This window comes from Botryllus schlosseri, chromosome 10 (genome assembly GCF_051294905.1).
Source record: "Botryllus schlosseri isolate E-star chromosome 10, Bs_hap1, whole genome shotgun sequence".
NCBI lineage: Eukaryota > Metazoa > Chordata > Ascidiacea > Stolidobranchia > Styelidae > Botryllus > Botryllus schlosseri.
In genome coordinates, this window is record NC_137245.1 from 18,037,387 (window position 1) to 18,058,056 (window position 20,670).

The 20,670-nt window shown below is 40.5% G+C and overlaps 1 protein-coding gene across 2 annotated transcripts; it reads left to right on the forward strand.

The window, feature by feature from the left end:
• Positions 1–7,038: 7,038 nt before the first annotated feature.
• Positions 7,039–20,397, forward strand: LOC145447924 (fibronectin type III domain-containing protein 7-like). 2 transcript variants are annotated; one of them, XM_080326194.1, is made up of 8 exons: positions 7,039–7,291; positions 7,351–7,482; positions 11,423–11,561; positions 11,698–11,819; positions 11,876–12,030; positions 12,324–12,441; positions 12,506–12,603; positions 17,652–20,397. In XM_080326194.1, the coding sequence occupies exons 1-8, from the start codon at positions 7,168–7,170 to the stop codon at positions 18,027–18,029; spliced, it is 1,266 nt and encodes a 421-aa protein (XP_080182320.1). In that variant the 5' UTR covers positions 7,039–7,167; the 3' UTR covers positions 18,030–20,397. The 2 variants fall into 2 exon arrangements, with proteins under 2 accessions (XP_080182320.1, XP_080182322.1); XM_080326196.1 differs by lacking the exon at positions 17,652–20,397 and adding an exon at positions 12,665–13,173.
• Positions 20,398–20,670: the final 273 nt, after the last annotated feature.

Genomic DNA, 20,670 nt, shown 5'->3' on the forward strand with positions numbered 1-20,670 from the left:
AACCTGCGAAGAAAAATATTGCACACTTGAATAAGATACGAATTTGGAATCGTACGAGTCGAAACAAAGGAGTTTTCCTCAACAATAATATTAGTGATTGCTGTGTAGTAAGCGGATAGACATAAACGGATGGTTCTTGCGTTGCCGTTTTCCTGCAGAAACATGCACTCTGTAAAAGAAACTCATCATATAACGCCGCAATTCGGACAACAGTATACTTAGCGTTAAGACATTGATACGGAAGTTCACATTAAAAGTAGTTTCGGGATCTCAGTCCTAGAGCTTTAACCCCGCGTCGTCCGTCTTTCTTTTCAGTCATCGGGCTGCTTTCTCTTGGGGGAATGTTGGCTCACATGTCGGAAAAAGTGGTCTACAAAACCAATGAACTCCGGTACGAATGGTTAGCACACTTTGAGCAGCACTCTGCCTACATTCTCAAGACTATGACTTGTACTCTCGACCTATTGCAATTCGAACTTTACTCGGTTGTGAATTGAAAATTGTTCGACTTGACTCGAGTCAAAAATATAAAAGTAAGATTGACTTGTGATTCGTAACCTTGTGAATTGTTTATAGCAGGGGTGTCGAACTCAAATTGCCTCGCGGGCCGGATTCAAACATTTTGGTCTCTCGTTATAGAATAAAAATATTGGAATAATTCTTCATCAAAATTTTGAGAATAATATCGTTTAATCATTGTCTGTAATGACAATTGTTTGTGCATGTTTATAACTTGGCGGTCGCTATTTTTGCAAAATAAAATTCAATATGTGTTTCCAAGGCCCATACCAGATTTTCAGTTATTTTACCAATCACACGAAGCGTCAATACGAAATCCGATACAACTCCAGCGCACCGCTCATCGCATAGGTAAAATGGAGCTGTGTACAGTACAATTTACTAGAGCCCGATCTATCTGAGCACGTACTATCAAACGGGTGTGATAAAATCCTAGAAATAGTACAGTTTTATACGAATAAATGGAGTATAAATCCTTCGGCTGAATTCCAGTCGTAGCTACATATCTACCAGTCACAAGCACAGGTGGACAAATAAAACAAAGATGCCCCGACTTCTTCCTCGTCGTCTTGAAAGCAACCCTTTTAATATGGGGGTGACAACGGGAATCTCTGACACGCAGTGCTTGACAAAAAGAGGTTACAAATCATTGCCCTACGCCAGGAGGAGTAATGGTAGCTGATGTCTATTTGCAACTTCGACACAATAGCCAGCAATATAATATGAATTTGTACATATTAACTTTACAATATCATGAATTATTCATCCAACCAGTCAAAAAAATTGTATTCATTTATTTCAGCACCAAAGGTTTGCAACCCCACAGTTAACGAAATCTGTTACACAAATGAAGATGGTGAATCATTCCCTGACTGTGACATCGGGTACACAAGAAATGAATCAATGATTTGCAGCAATTTAAAATGCCCTTCTGCAGAGTGTGCACTGAACGAAACTTGTTTCGAAATGAACTCAATGAAATACCCGGGATTTTACTGCTGTACCACTGGCTTCACCTACAAAGGTGATAAATGTGAAGACTTGGATGAGTGCGAAGACGGCACGGACAACTGCCACGGAAATGCAACGTGCATCAATAATGATGGGAGCTACAGCTGTGTTTGCAGTGAAGGATATACCGGAAATGAGACTCACTGTATCGATATCGACGAGTGCAAAGAAAAATCGGACCCGTGTACTGACAATTTAACTTGCATCAATAACGATGGAAGTTACAGATGTGATTGCATCGGAGGATATACCGGAAATGAGACACACTGTGTCGATATCGACGAATGCAAAGAAAAAACGGACCCATGTACAGACAATTTAACATGCATCAATAACGATGGAAGTTACAGATGTGATTGCATCGGAGGATATACCGGAAATGAGACCCACTGTGTCGATATCGACGAATGCAAAGAAAAAACGGACCCATGTACAGACAATTTAACTTGCATCAATATCGATGGAAGTTACAGATGTGATTGCATCGGAGGATATACCGGAAATGAGACCCACTGTATCGATATCGACGAATGCAAAGAAAAATCGGACCCGTGTACAGACAATTTAACTTGCATCAATATCGATGGAAGTTACAAATGTGATTGCATCGGAGGATATACCGGAAATGAGACCCACTGTATCGATATCGACGAATGCAAAGAAAAATCGGACCCGTGTACTGACAATTTAGCTTGCATCAATAACGATGGAAGTTACAGATGTGATTGCATCGGAGGATATACCGGAAATGAGACCCACTGTGTCGATATCGACGAATGCAAAGAAAAAACGGACCCATGTACGGACAATTTAACTTGCATCAATAACGATGGAAGTTACAGATGTGATTGCATCGGAGGTTATACCGGAAATGAGACCCACTGTGTCGATATCGACGAATGCAAAGAAAAAACGGACCCATGTACAGACAATTTAACTTGCATCAATAATGATGGAAGTTACAGATGTGATTGCATCGGAGGATATACCGGAAATGAGACCCACTGTATCGATATCGATGAATGCAAAGAAGAATCGGGCCCGTGTACAGACAATTTAACTTGCATTAATAACGATGGAGGTTACAGATGTGATTGCATCGGGGGATATACTGGAAATGAGACCCACTGTATCGACATCGACGAATGCAAAGAAGAATCGGGCCCGTGTACAGACAATTTAACTTGCATTAATAACGATGGAAGTTACAGATGTGATTGCATCGGGGGATATACCGGAAATGAGACCCACTGTATCGATATCGACGAATGCAAAGAAAAATCGGACCCGTGTACTGACAATTTAACTTGCATCAATAACGATGGAAGTTACAGATGTGATTGCATCGGAGGATATACCGGAAATGAGACCCACTGTGTCGATATCGACGAATGCAAAGAAAAAACGGACCCATGTACAGACAATTTAACTTGCATCAATAATGATGGAAGTTACAGATGTGATTGCATCGGAGGATATACCGGAAATGAGACCCACTGTATCGATATCGATGAATGCAAAGAAGAATCGGGCCCGTGTACAGACAATTTAACTTGCATTAATAACGATGGAAGTTACAGATGTGATTGCATCGGGGGATATACCGGAAATGAGACCCACTGTGTCGATATCGACGAATGCAAAGAAAAAACGGACCCATGTACAGACAATTTAACTTGCATTAATAACGATGGAGGTTACAGTTGTGATTGCATCGGGGGATATACTGGAAATGAGACCCACTGTGTCGATATCGACGAATGCAAAGAAAAAACGGACCCATGTACAGACAATTTAACTTGCATCAATAACGATGGAAGTTACAGATGTGATTGCATCGGAGGATATACCGGAAATGAGACCCACTGTGTCGATATCGACGAATGCAAAGAAAAAACGGACCCGTGTACTGACAATTTAACTTGCATCAATAACGATGGAAGTTACAGATGTGATTGCATTGGGGGATATACCGGAAGTGAGACCCACTGTATCGATATCGACGAATGCAAAGAAGAATCGGACCCGTGTACTGACAATTTAACTTGCATCAATAACGATGGAAGTTACAGATGTGATTGCATAGGAGGATATACCGGAAATGAGACCCACTGTGTCGATATCGACGAATGCAAAGAAAATACGGTCCCATGTACAGACAATTTAACTTGCATCAATAACGATGGAAGTTACAGATGTGATTGCATCGGAGGATATTCCGGAAACGAGACCCACTGTGTCGATATCGACGAATGCAAAGAAAAAACGGACCCATGTACAGACAATTTAACTTGCATCAATAACGATGGAAGTTACAGATGTGATTGCATCGGAGGATATACCGGAAATGAGACCCACTGTGTCGATATCGACGAATGCAAAGAAAAAACGGACCCATGTACAGACAATTTAACTTGCATCAATAACGATGGAAGTTACAGATGTGATTGCATCGGAAGATATACCGGAAATGAGACCCACTGTGTCGATATCGACGAATGCAAAGAAAAAACGGACCCGTGTACTGACAATTTAACTTGCATCAATAACGATGGAAGTTACAGATGTGATTGCATCGGGGGATATACCGGAAATGAGACCCACTGTGTCGATATCGACGAATGCAAAGAAAATACGGTCCCATGTACAGACAATTTAACTTGCATCAATAACGATGGAAGTTACAGATGTGATTGCATCGGAGGATATACCGGAAATGAGACCCACTGTATCGATATCGACGAATGCAAAGAAAAATCGGACCCGTGTACTGACAATTTAGCTTGCATCAATAACGATGGAAGTTACAGATGTGATTGCATCGGAGGATATACCGGAAATGAGACCCACTGTGTCGATATCGACGAATGCAAAGAAAATACGGACCCATGTACAGACAATTTAACTTGCATCAATAACGATGGAAGTTACAGATGTGATTGCATCGGAGGATATACCAGAAATGGAACCCACTGTGTCGATATCGACGAATGCAAAGAAAATACGGACCCATGTACAGACAATTTAACTTGCATCAATAACGATGGAAGTTACAGATGTGATTGCATCGGAGGATATACCGGAAATGAGACCCACTGTATCGATATCGATGAATGCAAAGAAAAATCGGACCCGTGTACAGACAATCTAACTTGCATCAATAACGATGGAAGTTACAGATGTGATTGCATCGGAGGATATACCGGAAATGAGACCCACTGTGTCGATATCGACGAATGCAAAGAAAAATCGGACCCGTGTACAGACAATTTAACTTGCATCAATATCGATGGAAGTTACAGATGTGATTGCATCGGAGGATATACCGGAAATGAGACCCACTGTATCGATATCGACGAATGCAAAGAAGAATCGGACCCGTGTACAGACAATCAAACTTGCATCAATAACGATGGAAGTTACAGATGTGATTGCATCGGAGGACATACCGGAAATGAGACCCACTGTATCGATATCGACGAATGCAAAGAAAAATCAGACCCGTGTACAGACAATTTAACTTGCCTCAATAACGATGGAAGTTACATATGTGAGTGCCTCGGAGGATATACCGGAAATGAGACCCACTGTATCGATATCGACGAATGCAAAGAAAAAACGGACCCGTGTACTGACAATTTAACTTGCATCAATAACGATGGAAGTTATAGATGTGATTGCATCGGAGGATATACCGGAAATGAGACCCACTGTGTCGATATCGACGAATGCAAAGAAAATACGGTCCCATGTTCAGACAATTTAACTTGCATCAATAACGACGGAAGTTACAGATGTGATTGCATCGGAGGATATACCGGAAATGAGACCCACTGTATCGATATCGACGAATGCAAAGAAAAATCGGAGCCGTGTACTGACAATTTAGCTTGCATCAATAACGATGGAAGTTACAGATGTGATTGCATCGGAGGATATACCGGAAATGAGACCCACTGTGTCGATATCGACGAATGCAAAGAAAATACGGACCCATGTACAGACAATTTAACTTGCATCAATAACGATGGAAGTTACGGATGTGATTGCATCGGAGGATATACCGGAAATGTGACCCACTGTATCGATATCGATGAATGCAAAGAAAAATCGGACCCGTGTACAGACAATCGAACTTGCATCAATAACGATGGAAGTTACAGATGTGATTGCATCGGAGGACATACCGGAAATGAGACCCACTGTATCGATATCGACGAATGCAAAGAAAAATCAGACCCGTGTACAGACAATTTAACTTGCCTCAATAACGATGGAAGTTACATATGTGAGTGCCTCGGAGGATATACCGGAAATGAGACCCACTGTATCGATATCGACGAATGCAAAGAAAAAACGGATCCGTGTACTGACAATTTAACTTGCATCAATAACGATGGAAATTACAGATGTGATTGCATCGGGGGATATACCGGAAATGAGACCCACTGTATCGATATCGACGAATGCAAAGAAAAATCGGACCCGTGTACAGACAATTTAACTTGCATCAATAACGATGGAAGTTACAGATGTGATTGCATCGGAGGATATACCGGAAATGAGACCCACTGTACCGATATCGACGAATGCAAAGAAGAATCGGACCCGTGTATAACAGACAATTTAACTTGCATCAATAACGATGGAAGTTACATATGTGATTGCATCGGGGGATATACTGGAAATGAGACTCACTGTATCGATATCGACGAATGCAAAAAAAAATCGGACCCGTGTACTGACAATTTAACTTGCATCAATAACGATGGAAGTTACAGATGTGATTGCATCGGGGGATATACCGGAAATGAGACCCACTGTACCGATATCGACGAATGCAAAGAAGAATCGGACCCGTGTACAACAGACAATTTAACTTGCATCAATAACGATGGAAGTTACATATGTGAGTGCCTCGGAGGATATACCGGAAATGAGACCCACTGTATCGATATCGACGAATGCAAAGAAAAAACGGACCCGTGTACTGACAATTTAACTTGCATCAATAACGATGGAAGTTACAGATGTGATTGCATCGGGGGATATACCGGAAATGAGAGCCACTGTATCGATATCGACGAATGCAAAGAAGAATTGGACCCGTGTACTGACAATTTAACTTGCAGCAATAACGATGGAAGTTACAGATGTGATTGCATTGGAGGATATACCGGAAATGAGACCCACTGTGTCGATATCGACGAATGCGAAGAAAAAACGGACCCATGTACAGACAATTTAACTTGCATCAATAACGATGGAAGTTACAGCTGTGATTGCATCGGGGGATATACCGAAAATGAGACCCACTGTATCGATATCGACGAATGCAAAGAAAAAACGGACCCGTGTACTGACAATTTAACTTGCATCAATAACTGTGGTAGTTACAGTTGTGCTTGCATCGGAGGGTATACCGGAAATGAGATCTATTGTGTTGATATCGACGAATGTGAAGTTGAAACGGCCAACTGCACGGAAAATACACGCTCTGATGAATGTAATGAGAATCCTTATCAGTGCCCAGTTAATTCGACTTGTATCAACACGTTGGGGAGTTATTTGTGCAATTGTAATACCGGATTTATCGGCAACCTCACCCATTGTTTTGAAAATCAGTTTCGATACAATATGACCTTACTTGACGCAACTACTTTAGAGTTAGAAACATCTTGGAAGACAGGGATGACCATTCATATCTCTCTTTTCAATTCTACATCTGTTCATTCAAGCATGGCTTGCCAGGATGTGGCAGGTGAGTTACCTACTTTCTTTTCAATATTTGAGTTGGGAATATTTCTAAGTCATGTTCAGATGACACCAGAAAAATCAGCATTTCTAACACCCGAACTACAGTATCAAGTCTATCTCCCGGGAACTCATATTTCATTGAAGGCCGCAGAGACGACAACGACAAGATGTTGATTGCAGAAGTCGTTCGAACAAGTAGGTTCTACTTCGGAGTATATATACATCAGGGCCTTCGAAAAATCAATAGTATCCCTATTTTTTCAACCTGTTGAAAAAATGAAGAAACCTATTTTAACTGAAAAATTAGTAGCCGAAAGCAATGCTATGACAATTTCATTAAACTAAGGGTACGATTTGCTTAGCTTTACCCGTGATGTGGTCAAACTTTACATTACACTGGTCAACGGGAATTGTGGCGAGATAGCGCAGTGTTATAATCCGCGGCTGCAACGCCAATGGGTGCGGGTTCGAGTCCGACTGAGGTCGACTTCCGAATTCCGATACCTAAGTGTTGGAGGTTTACCAAGGCTCCTCCTCGCCACCTCATGCGCGTCAGCGGTGTCTTACAAAAGCCTAAAGGTGGGCCGTGCTATAAGTCTGCAGTTACGGAAAATATGAAGAATATCGGCCTGGTGTAAATGACCATAGCAGTCGACAAACACCATGAATACCCCAAAAACAAACACTGATCAACGCATTTTTCTAGGCATACAAAGTAAGAGCACTGACTCCAATGGTGGTATTTTCAATAAAATTCTATATTTTTGCCGTAGGGGTGGGAAAATTATCCAGTCGGTTCCGCCTTTAATTCGATGCATCAATCAGCTTAAATTTCACCTCGATCACTACGTATTTTTCCGGCTCGAGTAGGGGCATGGGACTGAAGGGAAAACTGGAAAGTAATACCTGTCACGTGACTAAGAACTTCAAACAAAGAACTAAAGAATAACCTACAGTGACTATAATTAGACGCGGTAAGCAAGTAGTGGTGGATTCAGGCAGACTGTGGCCGCGGGTCACAATATCATGTAACACCGTACACCAGGGGTGTCAAACTCCACTGACGTCGCGGGCCGGATTCAGCACTTCAGATCGCTCGCGGGACGCACCAGAATTCGTCAATCCCAAAACACCTCAAAATTCATGCTATTGTTTTTCATTTGAATAATTCACTAACCAGCCTATATACACGAAAGTACATTGCAATATAGTACGGATCATTGGGGTTCTATTCAGCTATAGCTGCACCTTTATTCGCATACAGTGGAATTAACAATAATACGATGATTAGGGGACTGAATACAGTTATAAACAGATAAAGCAGTGGCTCTTTTAACGATGATATAAGTTGGCATAATTCTATGCTCCCTTCGATTTAGTGATATGATGACGTCAATCCTGCATACGCGTTGTGAGAAATGCAAAATATTTAACTGTAAACGCGAACTTTGCAATTTGCTTAATATTATTAAATGGCGATTCGGGTTTCTCTCGAGGTTGGGGACCTCTATTATATTTTCAATGTAACCTTCACATAATGGTTTCGCATTGGCGTTTTCGCTTCTGTGAATAACTTGTTTTTGGTCAGTGAAATGAATTCGCACTTTCTTGCCTTCTCGGAGTTGGGTGTCAATGTCAGCTAACTGCTCCAAGTGGTGACTAGAAACCACAACACCGCAGTCGGGTAGTTATAATGTGGCCTATAAACATACTCGGCATGTGTTGTATTGAAGGACGTTTTATGGAAGTATTTATTTCGAAAAATCTCAGCATTTGTAGGAAATGTGCTGAATGTTACATGCATTTTTCAATATACTCGGAATTCCTTCGCGGGTCGGATGAAATCGTCTGGCGGGCCGGATGAGGCACGCGGGTCGTATGTTTGACACCCCTGCCGTGCACCATCGCTGGCCGGGTCTGACCCGCTGGTCGTAATATAAGGTTATTTGGATACCCTATTTCAGGATCGCAAGTCACGTGAAATTGAATCATCTGCTTCATAGCTTTTCTAATTGTGACAGACATTATACAAATAGGTCATCCATCGCTTCACCAGGCAATGAGATTAAAAGGTAGATCCGCCGAACTACGTGCAGTCCCCTAGTTTCGTTATTTGTATTCGGTCAATTTTGTAAATGAAATGTGCATACCATGAGTGCATGATGTGCATATGCCGCTGGGCAAGGATGGTGCAGATATAGCCTTCTATGGGCTTTCTAAGTCTTACACCACCCCTCCATGCTATCCCAGTAATAGCATGGGAGTCATGGATACCAGTGTTACTAATCAGGTCTTTGGTCTGACCCGGCCTGGGATCGAACCCACGAGGCCACGACCTACCGATCAAGAAGTCGGGCGCTTTACCATTACGCTATATCTTGTCGACTTGCTCTTCAAAATGCTTTCTCAAACGGATCTGTCACCAAATGAGGACCACTACTAATTAGGCTTCCGTTCAATGACTTAGCTTCATATGTTAATTCCTCAATAGTGTCGTAATCAGATTTAAAAGTCACTGTGTCACTACCAGTCGACTCCATAGCCTCTACAGACATAATCCCACTTCGGTACACACTGGATATAACACAACCACAGATCCAGGAGTCATCATCGATTAGACGTCACTGATTCGTGTTTTGCCAGTCGTGGCATTTTGCGACTTGCATAGTTCGATATCTCCGAAAGAAGTATATTGGCGAAATCAGGAGAAAAAATCGGATAATTTAGATCAGGGCTGGCCAACCTTTTCGGCCAAAGGGCCACATTCGATTGACGAACTTTTGCGCGGGCCACAATCCGCGCGAAGCGCGAAATTTTTTTGAAGTTCATAGGTCAATAATATTGTCACTTGACTCTATTGCGGGCCTACTGTATATCGCTGGACTAAGTTTGCGAGGACTGCGCTATTCGGCGCATGGACATATCGATATCGAAAGCTGTGACCAACATGCGTCAATCATTTCGTGCCTAGGTTTCACGGTGGACGGTCTCACTGCGAGCGCAAACGCAAGGTCGCATATGTTAAACGACATTTTGTCTAGTAATCGCGAATATAGTTATAGACTCAATATGATACATTAGGTGTTCTTCCATTTTCAGCAAAGGGCAACAATATTAAAAACAAGAACCGAGTGAAAACATATTGCGCTAAGCTCGTAGAAAATTTTTCCCTTTGATAAATCTATCGCAAATTATTCTGCTTTATTGTAGTGTACGAAGATCTAACCAATATGTGAATGGCTGATGGATCTGTCAATGCGTCGGAACTGATATTTTAGTCATCACATCTCAAGTATTGCGGCCAGACTAATCAAATTTTTGGTTGGCCTTGCAAGCTCAAAATCTGTGCAATCCATTTTTGATGATATTAGAAATTTTGGAAAATACCTCGCGGGCCACTCAAAACCTGCTCGCGGGCCACATGTGGCCCGCGGGCCACGGGTTGGCCGGCCCTGATTTAGATATACTCATTCTAGTCGATAAGGTTGACCTTCGAACAAAGTCTCACTTGTAATTGTGGAATTGTTCTGTAACCAAGTGGTTACTGTATCTATCTCTGTAGTCAATCACGTATATTATACATTGTATCAGTGATTGGAATTTGCAATGTGACGTCACTTGACGTCGTCGAACCGTACCTGACCAGGGTTCGCGCCATCCCTAGTTTCCACATACAGTTAATCAATTGTCGGCTATTCCGAGTGTTCATCAAAAAACAAAATGCTATTTTACGTATAGGGTTACCATACGACCTACTTTAGGAGGATTTGTACTCCTTTTTCAGGTTATTGAAATTGTCCTCCGAGGACACCTGAATGTCCTCTTTTTTGGCAATTCGTCCTCCTTCACAGCTTTTAGAACTAAAATGATGGATAGATTTGAGTAAAAATGGGCATAAATTACGCTAAATAGGAAATTCGTGGTTAGAAGGTAAGTGACGACCTTTGAAAGAAAAACTGTATTTCGGGAGTTAAGCCGGAGCATTGACCTTTTTTTAGTCAACCAACGACAATTTCGTGAAAATTTACCATTTTTTCCGGATTTTACTGCAGTATTGCAAGTATGAATACTTCGAAAAAGTACCCCCCTTTCCCGGTTCCAAGATATGGTAATCCTAATTTTTTTCGCATATCAGATCGTGTTGCTTCGCCGTACATGAGACAAGTTGACGCAAGTAATTCTTCAATTCGTGTTACCTGGAGCAAATCGTACATGGGAATCGCCTTTCACACTACGCTTCGTGGAACGGGTTACGATTTATTCAACGAACAGAGGTTAGAGAAGCAATAAAAAATCTAGATCCAATCTGTAACTTGGAGAGAAAAGCTTTCTGCGCGGCAATATCTGTGTCATATTTCGACAGGTGTCTTGAATCATACATTGGATAATCTTATTTTATTTTATTTCAAGAGCAACAAAAACGAGTTATGAATCTGATGATCTGGAATTCGGTAGATCACATGAGTTTTGCATTCGAGTATTATATTGCACGATACCACCCGGGGAGCAGAATTGCACATCAGTTTATACGTGTATGTGAAATGAGACATAATGTTTGACACGAACTAACTCGACTAAACCTATTCAGTACCTTCAAGTATTGAGCACTTTTACTACGCTACAAATGTGAACTCATTAAGAGCGTGGTGGTCGCCAGTACGGGGAGCGACAACGTATTTAGCGTCGCTAGATGAAATCAACAACACGCGAAAGAGATCTACAAAAAAATTTCCAATCGACAAGGTTTGTTTATCTTTATTTATTAGGTAGCCAGGATGAAAACTTTGGAGGCACAAATGAAAATTTAGTAGGGGTATTTTTTTAGCAATGTCATGACGTCACAGCTACATTTGATGTAATACCAATTTATGACATCATAATGCACAAGCCCCTATCGTCTCCACTATAGCTACTTGGTTCCCGTTCAACTTATATCTAATAAAATATGTTGTTTATAAACTATGTGAAAGTTTTGAAAATTGGGATATTTTTTGTACGACAAAAATCAAACTTACAGTCATATTTATTTTTCATAGAAAACAAATGGGACAGAACTTGTCTTTGATGCGTTGGAGCCAGGTAAAAGCTACAGATTTTCTATTGCAGCGTCTAACGAAGCTGGTACAGGACAGACGAAAGAAATACTAGTCACCAGTGGGTCACAATGCTGTCATGATAATTCTGTATATATATAAACTGCATTGATGTCGTTTTACAGCATCTCCGCCCGCGAATTTTGAATGGTGGTGGTTAGTGGTTGGAATTGGATTGGTCTTGATTTTAGCAATTGGACTCGTGATTGCGCATGTCCGTTTGGTAAGCTAGATATTTCGAGATTATAGTTCTAATCCTGATTCACGTTTCATCTTTACTTTAGATGGATGTTTATAACCCATACGCAGAGTCTTACAGAAATACGTTCACCCCTACCAAACAACATCAAATTCATCCATATCGCTCATACTAATTTATTCCATTTATCCATCAATTTATTCCATCGTTGAATTAACAAAATCGTTTAAATAAACCTGTGATACTAACTTGGTAATTTTATGTCGCGTCCGCAAGAAGTTTCACGTCACTGCATTCGCATCTTGCCTGTAATTCACGCATGTAGTAGGCTTCAGGTATGTAGCGTGGACAAAGTAATGAAGAATGAGGCGACAATACTGACATGCTCACACGTGGCCCATGTATGATGGCAAAAATGTTCAAAATACAAAAGTCGAAGGGAAGCGAGAGCATATTCAGCTCCCTCTCTGGACAGATCCGTAGTGTTGTAACTAACTGATAATAGAGAGGACTGATATTTACTTGGACCAATTTCAAAACAAAAAGGATAGCTTCGACAGTAAGCGTTGACTCCATTGATTTCTTCATCGTTTTCAACGTAGTACAAATAATGCCTTAAAAACAGAAAATGACATCACTCGCCCGTCAGAACCGTGGTAACAATTGTGATTGGTCGTCTCGCAATAATGCATCATGTTTTTGGAATGAACCGAGCAAAGTATAACCGTCCATTTTAGTTTGGTGAGATCCAAAACATGGACTGGACAATGGACATGGATCGAGTTTTTGATCGCATTTTATTACTTTTTATCGACAACGAGCACAAAATAAATCAAAAAAAGGATATTTACGCGTCCTCAGAGGTGACTTTCTATTTATTGAAAAAAGAGGACAAATCCCCCTAAAAGACGACGTATGGTAAACCTATTATAAAACCCCGCTTACTCGGATCAGATGGCGAGGGGGCCTAAATAAACCTGTAGCACTTAAGTCGGAATTCTGGAGTCAACCTAGACCGGATTTGAACACGCAATCCATTGGTGTTGAAGCTGCATATTGCACCACTGCGGTATCTCGCCACACGTAATTCAATTAATATTTGTTGGCGGCCGTCGACATGCCAATTGAATTTACGAACTGACTCCCGAATTTTTGAGAGATTTTAATTAACCTTGATTTTTTTTCTCCGCGCTAGGCGCGATTTCATGCGACTTCGTTTTTTTAAATATAGGGCTAGCGCCCTTTGCAATCTGAGCAACACGGTACAGATGCGAACCGCAGAGAAAAAAGGACGCTCCATATAGAAATACCAACTCGGAATCGCGTGCTCCTCACGAAATAAAATTTGTTTCTGGTACGTTTGGGCGATTCCAATATATTCCCTATATGCCGAAAATTCTGATGGGAGGTCAAGAAACAACAGCATGCAACAAAGTGACTAATTACAATTGGCCCTTCCTAAGATGCATCATCATTTATAACTTGCCCTAAATTTTCGAAATCGCCCCCTCCATCAACTCTACCGGTAAATCAGATCACATGGGCTGAGAAAGGATAAATGTTTCATAGTAATATGTGAAACTACTAATATTAATAACAAAATACATTCGTGAATCTGAACAATATTTGCGCCACGCGCGACCATAACCAATCCTATGACATAACCACTCGCCATTTCGGTACGTATAAAGCCGATATACATGAATAGATTAGTCCGGGGTTCACTGGAAATGGGCATGGACAGCGGCCTGGCATAGCAAAAAGGTTCGTCAGCTCTGCTTTAGTATAACACCGACAACAGTAATACCGACGCAAGTTTCAAAACTTCTTCATGATGGTGAGCAAAGCCATGAATTTTACTGTCTAAAATTTCATAGATCTTGGTTATCAAGATTAGGCTACTCGAATCCGTGGCGAAATATGGCACAGCACCGTAAGAAATGGATTATTGCATCGCCATTCTGTAAAATTGCCGTAAAGATTTTGGAATATAACGGAACGGAATTTCTTATTAATTGGCAACTGTTGGTACCAGACATGGGGTAATCGCGATTAGTAATCGTAATCGATTACGACGATTACAGCATTTTCAAGTAATCGTAATCGCAATCGATTACATTCGAAAAAACCCCGAAGTAATCGTAATCGTAATCGACTACTTCCCACATTTAATCGATTTCTTTGTGAAAGAACGATTACTTTTTATTCGTACAAGGACTGTGACATAAACTGAACACTCGTGAACAAGGAAGAGATATTATACCAGTTATTCAGAGCGTAAACGTCTGGTTTGAAATGCCACTGGTCATTATTACGTCAGAGGTAGCCTATTAGCTTTGCTCGTCTTTGCGTAGGAAGTGTCCAGGTCCACACATAGTAAATAGAGATTCGATGTACATTAGTGTGATTGTAAGAAAACCCACCGTGCTGTATATCGGGTTATCAATACATTTCAGACACCACTACTTCGCAACAGGATAATTAATCACCTCTCAGCCTAAGTTCAAATAGCAACTTTTGTATTGATGTTTGGTTCTGCTTAGTTAAACTATTGAATGCAATAGTTCTAACTCTATAGTCAATTGCAGTTTAACCGTGCTGCTTCGCGAGCAGTAGGCCTATATGATACGAACGTACACCAGACAAAGGTTTGAAATTTTGTACTCGTCAAATAAAACATTACGGTTTCCACAACGAAGCAATAAAATCAACAGCTGCTGAGTGCTGATATATATCATAACCGAGCCGTTGTTTTGCCGTTTTCGTAATGGAAGCGTGCATTACATTATCTGCATCAATTTGAAGGCAGAACGTTAAGTTCACTTTCTCGTATTCTCATATTATTATACTCAAAACGGTTGCCAATTGCTATTTCACAATTCTTTATTGAACATTTGGACCTGCCGCCATAGCCATCGCCTTATATACCATGTTAGCGTGGGTTGTAGCTAGAATCAGGATTATTGTATGTTGTTAATTCGCGACCTCCGGTCTGTTATATAACCAAAAGATATTGATTGTAGTGGCCCAAACATAGCAGAATAAAAGAAAAACTTGCGTGAGACGCACGCACGAATTTTCATGTCTAATCCTCTGTGGGTGCCCGGGTGGCATTTGCATCCTGGGCTCAGATTGAAAGGAATAGACTGTTAGTGACGCCCACCCAGCCCGGCTATTGACAATGGACACATTATCTAAGTTTCGGCCAATGTCTTTCTTTAGTAGCACACTTCGTGGAGTCTCATGTTGGCCGAAACTGCACATGTCTTTTGATGTGTCGAGGAGCGGTATTGACTGGCACCGAAATGCCTATTACTAATGAATTATACAAGCCTTATTTCTTGTGGGGGAGACGTATGCATTTTCAAATCAAGCTATCTAGAGACATTTAAATCGCTCAAAGAGAATTTCCAAGTTAATGAAATCTATCGAACATACTCTTATAATTTATGTTGGTTTACGAAATACTTTTGAGTACCCTCCCCAACCACTCTCCCCACCCTATTGGGGAATTTGGGGTGTGGCAGTTATGGTCCTGGCAAGAATGCAAAACGTTGTGTGGGATAAACCGTACGTAACAGAGAAATGTCCCATCTTTTGTAAATACAGCTGTTATATCATTAGGCCTTTTCAGCGCAATCCATGTATTGTCTTCCAATATAACTACTACCATGCAAAATAAATGTAATCGTGAGTAATCGTGATTACTTTTCCAATGTAATCGTAATCGTAATCGACTACTTCCTGATTTTGCTGTAATCGTAATCGTAATCGCGTGATTCAGAAGTAATCGTAATCGCAATCGATTACATTCATGAAGTAATCACCCCATGTCTGGTTGGTACATCAACCATTATGAATCCATATCGATGACGTCTGCAATCACAGAAAAGAATAAATAGAATGGCACAGAATAAATCACTTGGAAGAATGAGTATGTGTCAACAACAAATCAATTAGAATGCACCTGAATTCTGCAATTTTTATTCTTATTCAAAACAGATTTCATAACTGAATTGGAATAGCCAATTGTGCAGCTTTCTAGGTCTAAACATTTGCCATCGCACATGACACTCCAATGATTGCTTGCCATGATTAATTTCGATGCAGGCACATAACGGTTTGGTCGTATTTTAGCCCATATTTTGCTTCTTAGAACATACTCCGTGACATGCAGTTTTCTCATCTCAATCAATAAAAAGTCTTGAGGTCTAAATCGCGTAGCGTAGTTGGGAGCCCATTTTGAAGTATCCGACTTAAACTTGATGAGGTTATGCAGATTACAGATAGAACTCAAGACTGCAAGAGTGCAATGATTCTATGTGGGTAATTGCAAACGTATATAAGAATCGAAATCGAGGTCATGGGAGACATTCAGAGCGAGAGAAGACTTAATGATATGTGTATTAGAACGAAAACGCGCAAAACATCAAGGGGCCACCTGGCACCGCCTATTTCAACGGTCGCAACTGCCCCATCGACGTATATCTTTTATCATCAGCACATATCGTTCCTGTTCTACAAATTTATTCGCTCATCCAATCCAATGTGAAAATAAGAAGGGCGCATATAATGAACCGCAAAGTACATAGAAGTAGAACTGCATTGTGACCCTCCACCCTTCTACTAAGTAATAACTCATATTACTCGTAACATTCTGCTGCTAGCATATCATTGAATGGTGCAGACATGCGGGTCTATTTATTAAGGACCTATATGCCGACCTAAGTCGGCGGCTTTGACCCGAGGAAATTACATTGAAATAGATACGAGTTTTCCAGGAATTGATACAAAATATTACCATAAAATAGACTGTTGAACGTATATAGGACATTCCGACTCGATCCGAGCCAGTCCAGTATGAATAGTTTGGTCTGAAGGCCCCAAAAATGTCTGTAGTATCAAAGGGTGCATAATATAGTATAATTGCCTGCGTAATTATGCATGCCACTCAGCATTCTCTGCATGTTCTCTTCTTTTAAAAATGTAACCTATTACCGGCAGTTTGAATATTGATTGCGTAATGCCGATTGATTATTGTTGCGCGCAAACCAAAATCAAATCTTTATCAGAAACATTGGTACGCCCAACTTGAAGTGATGAACGAAAGAAACATAGAAAACTCATCACCCTGCTTTTCGTGTTGGCGAGCCGTCTTCAGGATTCGAGATACAGAGATGCGACAGCGCGAAGAAGAAAATAATCTCGATGCAAATATTCGTGACGAATCTGGCTGTTGTCCGTGGCAACGAAGATTAAATGTTCACGATCGTGAAAGGCGCTACCAAGCAAGGCACGCTGCGGATCGACGCAGGCAAATGAGAAGAGAGAGGGTAGAATCATCTGATAACATGGCTCATGATGATCAGCGAAGGGGATGCTGTGGATGGAAAGCCATTTTTTGGGTTTCTCCGGACAGACGAAATGGAGCAACAACGACGCAACTGTAGCAGATAGACTGGCATACACGAACATTTCCGTGACGTCATTCTCAAACGGTTATTCGAACATAAGCAGCTTGAAGACAATATCAAATGAAGTCACCAAGAATATACAGTTGTGTAGGTTACACAATTCCACGTTACTTGCACGCTACTTTTCTTTGATTGCTCAACGCTCATGTTACTGTTTTCAGTAGATTACTTCCACAGCCTTAGAAACGAAATCAGTGACTCATTAATTTTGAATCTTTGTATAGTTCTAGTATAAGTGTAGTTCTATAGTAGAAGGGTAGTTTATAGATTGGCAGAATTAATCAGAGTGAGACTGTAATTATCAGTACCTATAGTGTTGCATTTAAAATAAATGGATGTTGAAAACACTTTCTTTAAAACAGTGTTTTTCACAAAAGCCTTTTAAAAAAGTTGTGTTTTTAAGTTGTAGAATTATGCCATAACAGTGTAAAACTTTCCAGAAAACATGTTGTATGAGCCTACGGACGATTACGACCCGTTTTCGCCGACGTATACGATATGAAATGGTTGTAACCCTCAAAATAGTCGATTTAACAGCTGTAGTAAGTAGATATTGCGTCAAAGGAGCTATTATTTACCCTATATTTGCAATTATCAATGCCAATCCACTATGACGTCACAATTGCATATATGTGGCGTCGTAAAAAAAAACGTTTTAAACAAGGGCCTTGTTTTAAACACGTTTGTTTTAAATTGATTTTGGTTTTGAATGCAACCCTAAGTACCAATAGTATGGCATTTGTATCATGTCTGCTGACTATATTTTCCAATGTGATAAAACTTACAGCAAAAATCCACCGCAGGCAAATGCAGTTGCGTAGAGTTGATGTAGCAAATTGTCATTCATCGCCACCACCACCATCACCACCAGTCCTATTGACTGCGAATTTTACGGCGTTGCATGTTGGTTAAAAAAATACCAGTGTCCTGGCGCGGCAATGCGCGTCGCCGAAAAGGCTTGTACCGCACTGGGTGTCGAATATTTCAGCACCCGCCATTTCCTAATCACTGGCTAAAACCGATATTGAGATAGGCCCGCGCTCTTTCGCAAGTTGCAATGGTCGATACAGTTCACTCATTTCCGCTACAAAATTCACTAATTTGTGTTAATTATTGAAGTCATTCTGGGGCCCGTTGAGCTTGCCCTCTCTACTGGAGGGTTCGCGGCGCGTTACGGCCGTGAACAAGATATATACCGCCTAATGGTAGTTGTACATAGCTAAATTAAATGATATTCAATAGTTTCACAATGTTCATTATTCGTTTTACAGTTTGATAAGTCAGTTTATTGCTTGTTTCCGTTGTCAATTCTTCCACTGAGCTATAGAATATTTTTAAATAATTCAAAATTACTTTTTATGAAATTATGTAATTGAAGACGTCGAGACATGAAGCGTAGTATTTAAAGACGAAATCTACCCATCGCAATTACTGCCATTATAACTAATAAAAATATTCATTGCACTTCAGCATTATCTACGTTATTTTCTGACTTTCCAGTCGTCGAATCATGACCCATGAAAATAGGTATTTTGACAAGCAACGCACAGCCAGACATGTAACGATGGGGCGAAAACAGGAACCAAATCGATGACCCGCCCTATCGACGAGTATTTCGAAACACCGATCGTCAACATAAAGAATCGCTAATCCCCATTGGAAATTTAGAATGCAAATGGGAACCTGCACTTTTAGCGAAAAATGTGTGTCTTCACACCCGTTTATCACCGATCATATATGAGTGGGAATCCACACCCGTGTTATACGAAATAAGTACCTATACCTCAGGCTTACATCACGTTACAAATCAAACATAACATTTTAATCCAAATGATGCTTGCACGTAGGAACGTAGGGGGGTATATATGCACGTAGGTTTTATAATCGCGATATAATTCTGACTGACCAATGCCCATCTATAAATAATTTTCACCGAGTAAATCATCGCCAAGAAACGACTATATGTATATATATGCGGTCGTCAAAATGATAACGGCAGACATGTTTACAATGATCACATTTTAATAATCACCTCTGGTTTTATTGCGCTTGCACTTCAACAAATACGACACGATGTTACATGTTGATTGTATGTTATTACATGCGAAATCATTGCTTTGTAAATAATATACGCAATACATCTGCTTTGTAACGCCATGTCACATAATTCTATATCAAATACAATACCAGAAAATGCCGTTTTCAATTTTCGGTGTCAATTGTCATTTTCTCCGAAGTGTTTAAAATTTCGTTATAAAAGTATTTCATCGCCGCTTGGATTTCAAGGGAAATATATTAATACGACATATTGCGAGTGTATAAGTGCAGAGCATGCGGTCACGAATCTGCGTAGTTCAGTAGAACATTGTATATCAACAATCGTATCAACAAACGGGGGAGCCGTCTGAAATTATAGTAGAAAATTCGAATGAACATTGTATGTATATCAATAATCGTTTGGTGATACAACGAGTGTCAGCCGAAATATCCGGTTCACTTACATATTGCCTTTCTAAATATAAGCTGTATTCAATCTGCACCGGGGTCACCTACATGTCTTCACGTTTTCAGATCGATATATAACAAAAATTACAACGCAATGAAAATTCGTACAACT